General features: G+C 42.0%; 1 protein-coding gene across 2 annotated transcripts; it reads left to right on the top strand.

The window, feature by feature from the left end:
• The first annotated feature begins 355 nt into the window (after positions 1 to 355).
• On the top strand, positions 356 to 5,651 carry LOC139914714 (uncharacterized). 2 transcript variants are annotated; one of them, XM_078290480.1, is made up of 2 exons: positions 356 to 431; positions 2,671 to 5,651. In XM_078290480.1, the coding sequence occupies exon 2, from the start codon at positions 2,725 to 2,727 to the stop codon at positions 4,324 to 4,326; it is 1,602 nt and encodes a 533-aa protein (XP_078146606.1). In that variant the 5' UTR covers positions 356 to 431; positions 2,671 to 2,724; the 3' UTR covers positions 4,327 to 5,651. The 2 variants fall into 2 exon arrangements, with proteins under 2 accessions (XP_078146606.1, XP_071759196.1); XM_071903095.2 differs by lacking the exon at positions 356 to 431 and adding an exon at positions 1,201 to 1,317.
• The last annotated feature ends 777 nt before the right edge of the window (positions 5,652 to 6,428 follow it).

The raw sequence follows: 6,428 nt of genomic DNA, 5'->3' as shown, positions 1-6,428 counted from the left end.
GCCGTAAGGATCCAAAAGTAGCATTGCATGTGTGGTATACTGTATATGATACTGTATACTGTATATTATTCCCCCCAGCTCTACGGGAAAAAATAATACATCTGCGGGTCAAAAAGTAGTTTTCTACAGTATATTTAAAAACAAAATGAAATATTAAAATGGAATTCGTGTTAAATCGTCTGCATTTGAGTACATCCACAAGTAGCAATGCAGTTGTGGTGAACTGTACACTCTATATACTGTATATATTGTCACAAATCACGGTAATCGCTTTAGATGCAGAAGTGGAACTGTAACTCGACGCTCCCGGTTTCCTTCAGAGCTTCCTAAACGTCACGGACGCCCAAACGCGGAAGTTCGGTTCATGTGACATCTGTTAAAAAATATATCATGAAAAATTAAGCAAAAATCTTACAGAATAAAATTTACAGGTAAGATCCGCTCTCTGTTAAATCTAACATTTTCTCTCTTCCAGGTCGCTAGCTACTCTTTCCGTCGCCGTCGATTTTGTCGCCGACTATAACCTGGAAAACAACTAACTGTACTCGTACCATTGGTTCACGGCTCCACGAAAACTGCCTAAATTCATTGTCTTTTCAGTTACGATTGATATTGCATGGGATTTGTGCAGTGTTTCATCAGTTGCCTTTATTTCTAAATGTAAAATAATCAATTTAAGACCTCGAAATTCACAGCAATTGCATGCAACGATATTAATTGTGCACGTTTTAGTCTTGCTTTAAAAGCACCTAGCGATCCGTCTAGCTATGATGCACCCTCCTGCCGTTGCAGTGTCCTCGTCCATGAAATAAACAGAGCCATATTCATCTCAAGTAATATTTTGACTAACATGCAAATGATGACTAATTGCATGCAAAATAACATTTACACAATAATATGCATAGGTAAGCTAACACGCCCTCTTACTGTGCAGACTAGGTTGTTCATGTAGATCATTTAATGCAACTCCAAAAAGAAACACTTTTAAACAATATAAATACAGAAGCCAACCTGTGCATAAGCTGCACAACTATATAAACTGTTCATATGGATATAGGAAGGGGGCGCAAGGATCCAAAAGTAGCGTTGCAGGTGTGGTATACTGTATGATACTGTATATAACACTGTATACTGTATATATGTCACAGAAGTGGAACTAAACCTCAACACCCGGTTTCCTTCGGAGCTTCCTAAACGTCACGGACGCCGGAAGCGGTCGCAACAGCAACAATAAATGCGAAACTTCGGTTCATGTGTTCATCTGATCAAACAATATATTATGGAAAATAAGCAGATATCTTAGAATAAATTTTACAGGTGAGATCCGCACTCTGTTAAATCTAACACTTTCTCTCTTCCAGGTCGCTAGCTACTCTTTGCATCGCCGTCGATTTTGTCACCGACTATTACCTGAAAAACAACGAACTATACTCGTAGCATTTGTTCACGGCTCCACGAAAACTGGCTAAATTTTTTGTTTCAGTTATGATGGATAATGCATGGGATATGTGCCGTACTTCATCAGTTGCCTTTATTTCTAAATGTAAAATAAGCAATTAAAGAGCACGACATTCATAGTATTTGCATGCAACGATATTAATTGTGCACATGTTTTAGTCTTGCTTTCAAAGCACCTAGCGATCCGTCTAGCTAGACAGGATGATAGACCCTCCTGCTGTTGCAGTGTTGTCGTCCAGCAAATAGCCAGAGCCATATTCGGCTCATCTCAAGTAATATTTTGAATAATATGCAAATGATGACTAATTGCATACAAAATAGCAAAACAAATATTCGTTTTCATGAAATTGAGACAACATTTTCAGCTATCATTTTAAACTTCTCTTGGTGTATTAATAAATCCATAAACAGAAAAAAATCTGTACAAATACCTAACTTGTTGCCTAATAAATGTATAATGGCGATAAACTACCATAGGAATATAGCTTTTAAATATGGAAGAAAAAAAATATAATAGGCCTATAAGCTGTCATTAAAATTGAATTAATGTTAAATTGTCTTGAGTACCACATTACAAAGTGCATAGGATACAGTCACAAATATTTAAATGAATTTCTTTAACCTTTAGATTATGGTTAAAATTGCTAAAGCCATGCCTTATATAACCTATTAATCGAAAAGTTAATATTTTAACCAATCAGAATGATTGTCACAGATAGCTAAAGTAGTTGAAATATAGCAAATTACATGATACCTCAGCTGCTTATTCCTGAGTCAAATGTGAATTAATGCAACTCCAAAAAGAAAACTGGACATGTAGCACAGAAAGAATATTTAGATTAGCTGTAAAATTGTGCTCTATGCTGTAGAAGTTTCTAGTGATGACTTACTGTCTATGGGTGGTGAAAAGCATCCTGGGTAACTCTTGGCAGGAGTGACTGAAGGCTCAGCTGTCTTTCAGTAACATCTAGAGACGGTGATGCACAATGTTTTTGATGGTTTTATAATATGACATTACTATTTTTCTGCAGTACAGTCCATGTTACGTGATACGATCTGTTTTCCCTGAAAAAATCTGCAATTGTGGTATTATGGAAAACCGGGATCACTATTATATTACACTTACCCGTAGTTATGCAATAAGGTTTAATCGATTCTTGTCTTAACTGAAAGACACATTTTAATTATACTTTTCAATGTGTGATTTTGTAGGTGCAGCTCCAACGTTTTTTCAAAGCCGAGCTGGGCTAGCGTGAAGGCAGCAGTATGGAAGAGGAAACAAGAATGACTGAGAAAGGACGAGGAGACGCTGGAAGCAGTGAGGGTGAGTCCGGGTTAGACACGTCCAACAACAGCCCGGGGCCGACTAAAAGAGGAAGGGGGCGACCGAAAGGAACCAAGAAGCTGCAGGTGTGGGTTACAGATGTTAACTTGTTGGAGCTGGGTTCAGACTTTTCCAATGGTGGGTCCACACAGCCCCTGAGCGGGAGAGGGAGTCCAAAAGGCTCCGGCAAGAAACGCACAGCGCAGCAAAGTGAACAAGAATCGGGAGACGACAATGCTAATGATTCTCAGCAACAGACAGCAAAAGGATCAGAGTCCAATAAACAGGCCAGTAATGAAGAGAGTTCCGGGACAGACCATCCTCCTAAGAAAAGAGGGAGGCCGAAAGGCTCTTCCAACAAAAAAACCCCTAACAAAGCTATTGCCAGTGAAGATGAATCGGGAGCGGACTTATCAAACGGTGGACCAAATCCGCCAAAAAAGGGAAGGGGTCGGCCAAAAGGATCCCCCTCCACGAAGCGCGAGGCAGAAAGTGCCATGAGCGGGGAAGAGGACGACGGCAGTTCGAGATCACCTAGGAAACGAGGTCGGCCAAAAGGTTCTCCCAACAAGAAACCCAGGTTGACGGAGGAGAGAGAAGCGAGCAGCGAGGCGGAGTCGGGAGCCGACTTATCCAACGGAAACCCAAACACGCCGAGAAGGGGGAAAGGTAGGCCGAGGAAACACGTGGCAGAGGCGGATGGGACTAACGCGGAGGAGTCGGTGCGAGATGTTTCGAACGGCATCTCGAAGCCATCTCAGCGGAAGAGGGGAAGGCCAGCAAAAGTTCAAAAGACAGCTACTGAACCGGTCACAGACGGTTCCCAGACGCCTAAGAGGGGAAGAGGGCGACCAAAAGGCTCCTTGAACAAGACGCCCTCGTCCTTTAAGGTGCGCGGGAAGGTCGGCCGGCCGCGGAAAGTGGAAGCGGTCGCCTCCGCCGTGACGGGAAAGAAGCGCGGTCGACCGAGAAAAGAGTTGCCTAAAAGGGGAAGGCCGAGGAAGTACCCTTTACCGTCGCCCGAGGAGTTGAAAAAACCAAAAGTGTGGAAGCCGCTGGGAAGGCCGAGAAAATACCCGCGTGTCGACCCTCCAGAGGGAGCCGCTCCGACCCCCCGCAGGAGCCGAGGCCGCCCTCGCAAGTCGGAGTCTAAAAAAGGCGCTCACTTGCGAAAGAACTTGCCGGCGACTACTTCACCCTCGCCGCGCGCCGCCAGTGACGGGACCCCAAGAAAGAGAGGCCGTCCCTCAGGTACTGTAAAAAGTGGCGATGGCACCCCGCGAAAAAGAGGCCGCCCCAAACTTTCGGTCAAAAAACGGCAAACGGAGAGCGCATTGCCGGGGAAACGCCGGCGCCACACGAGAGGAAAGGAAGATTCATCAGCTGAGCAGGAGGAATATGAAGGAGAGCAGGTGGAGCAGGATGAGGAAATGATGCCGCAAGAAGACGCAGAAGATACTGAAGAAACGGTCGTCGATCAGGATGGAAGCTTCGCCCCACTTGATGATACTGACTTGCCAAGCACTGAAGCAGCTATGAATTAAAGTGAGCGATGAGGCTCGGTGAACGGTCCCGTAAGGTGCGGCGCGGCATCCGGCTCAGCCGAAAAGGGCGCAGCACGAACAAAACGTACAACCCTTCCAGTTGCTTTTTAAAAACATAGAATACAGTCTTGTTAAACGAACAGACATGTTTTTAACATTTTGTCAGTTGGGTAGGCTAGATATTCTGCAGCTCCTCTTACTTTCCTGACTAACTCATTTAATTTTGTTTTAATGTGCTTTGGATGTCTGATGCTTTCACTGAAACTGACAAATTTTATTTTTATCGTTTGTACTTCTCAGACTCTCATCTGAGTAAGTGTAAAATCTTTTTACTAGAGATACTGAACAAGCATGTATAGGTTAGTACTGATTTTTCCCATTTCACTTTAGTTTTAACGTAATACAGTTTGAAGCGTTTAGTCAAGTCCCTCAGTGACTGGGGAATGACTTGTAGAGGAAAAGAATCCGAAACGTCAGAGATCAAGGTAAGTAAACATGGTTAAAATATTGAGTGTATGTGACGGGGGTTGGGGTTGGAGCTGGGGAAGGGGGGATAAGACGATGTCTAAATCATGTCCTGCGTTTTAATAATGTCTCTCAATGCCATTTCACAGTTGAATATGTCTTCATAATTTGTTTTGCCTTAATTGCCAAAGCTTTGAATGTACTGTCAGTTACCATTCCTAGGTCAGTGAGTTAACGCATAGATCGGCCTCGCTCCTCCATCAAATGTATTCCTCGACAGAGCGAAAGGTAAATTAGGCCGTTAGACTCTTGTTTTAAAAACCAACATGGTCACAGTCATGCCCTGAAGATTTCCTCAAGATGTGCCGTTTACTTTCGTCCGTTTTGTTAGCTGTAGTAATTCCAACTTCACTCTTTTCTCTAAATGTTGATATGTGTAGCTGTGAAGCCTTTTTCTTTTTTATAACTTGGACTGTCATGATATTAAATTCAAGTGATTGGTTTGATTTCACAAAACGTGGATTGCCTTGTTTTTGAATGCCCTGTGTATAAATTGAGTGCGATATGCTTCTGGTTATAGATATATTTTTTCGTACATTCAGTATATCATTGTTATTATTGATGACCCCTTTTTGGTTGGAATTACTACCAAAATGTGCTACTCTGTGTCCAGTTACTTGTACAAGAATGTGAGATGGAGATGGATGTGAGGCTGTGCTTTTAAAGTTGCTGTTGCAATCCAATCTGGCTTTGTGAAGTCAAACCATGTCAAGTGGAAATATTTTGGTTTTTGTGTGTTTTGAACGAAAAAGCCAATAATTTGTGAGTTTATGGTCTTGAAATAAAATGTCTATCTTGCTGTTTTATTTTTCATGGTGTGTGTGATGTTTGGATTTGATACAGATGTTTCTCACTCAGTTTTTGGGGATGTTGCCTTTGTTTTTGTTTGTTTTTTTAGGCCATTCCTCCTGCTGACCACATACATGACATGTTTTATAGGGAAGTTCATAGGCTACACTGCCATGCTTCATAGTTTTCTATTTTGAGTGGGTACCAGCTCCACCCTCACTAGTCCTGTTTGGTTAGGTGACTTATGCACCAGTCGAAGATCGTCTATGTTTTGGAAGATGAATCACTCCAAAATATAAAATTGGCCCATCTTCAGGTCTGTGAAAGTGGTCTGTAATTTTCACCCATGCCATGCCCCCCCAACATTGCACCTTAGAGACAGCAAAGATATAGCGGTTACCATAGTAATCGATCGTTTTCATCAAAACTTCTTAATCAATGTTATGTATGTTTTAACTCTGGAAGTTTAGTTTACGTGACAATCCAGATACACTAACAAAACACATGTAGAAACTGTCGGGGGTAGCATGACAAAGTCTTATTTCCGGCCTTCTTTCCATTGTGGTCCCTGTTCCTTCGGCGCTGAAAGATGACAGGTGTCACAAGAACAACAAAGTATATAAAATCAAATATAATGATAACATGGCAAATCACGTACAATATATTCTCAAAAGTGCATCTGCCAAGTAAAACTACAAATTCTCTTACCAAAGGAATAGAGTAGTTCTCATAATTCTGGTTTTTATATGGAGATAGATTCTAGCAATCTCTTTGATTTTGGTCTTACA

This window comes from Centroberyx gerrardi, chromosome 19 (genome assembly GCF_048128805.1).
Source record: "Centroberyx gerrardi isolate f3 chromosome 19, fCenGer3.hap1.cur.20231027, whole genome shotgun sequence".
Classification (NCBI taxonomy): domain Eukaryota; kingdom Metazoa; phylum Chordata; class Actinopteri; order Beryciformes; family Berycidae; genus Centroberyx; species Centroberyx gerrardi.
Note: the sequence above shows the minus strand (reverse complement) of the source record. Positions and strands in the feature narration are given on the sequence as shown.

What these genes read in the sequence shown, in the direction of transcription:
- LOC139914714 (XM_078290480.1), top strand. Translation starts at nt 2,725, where the DNA reads ATGGAAGAGGAAACAAGAATGACTGAGAAAGGACGAGGAGACGCTGGA.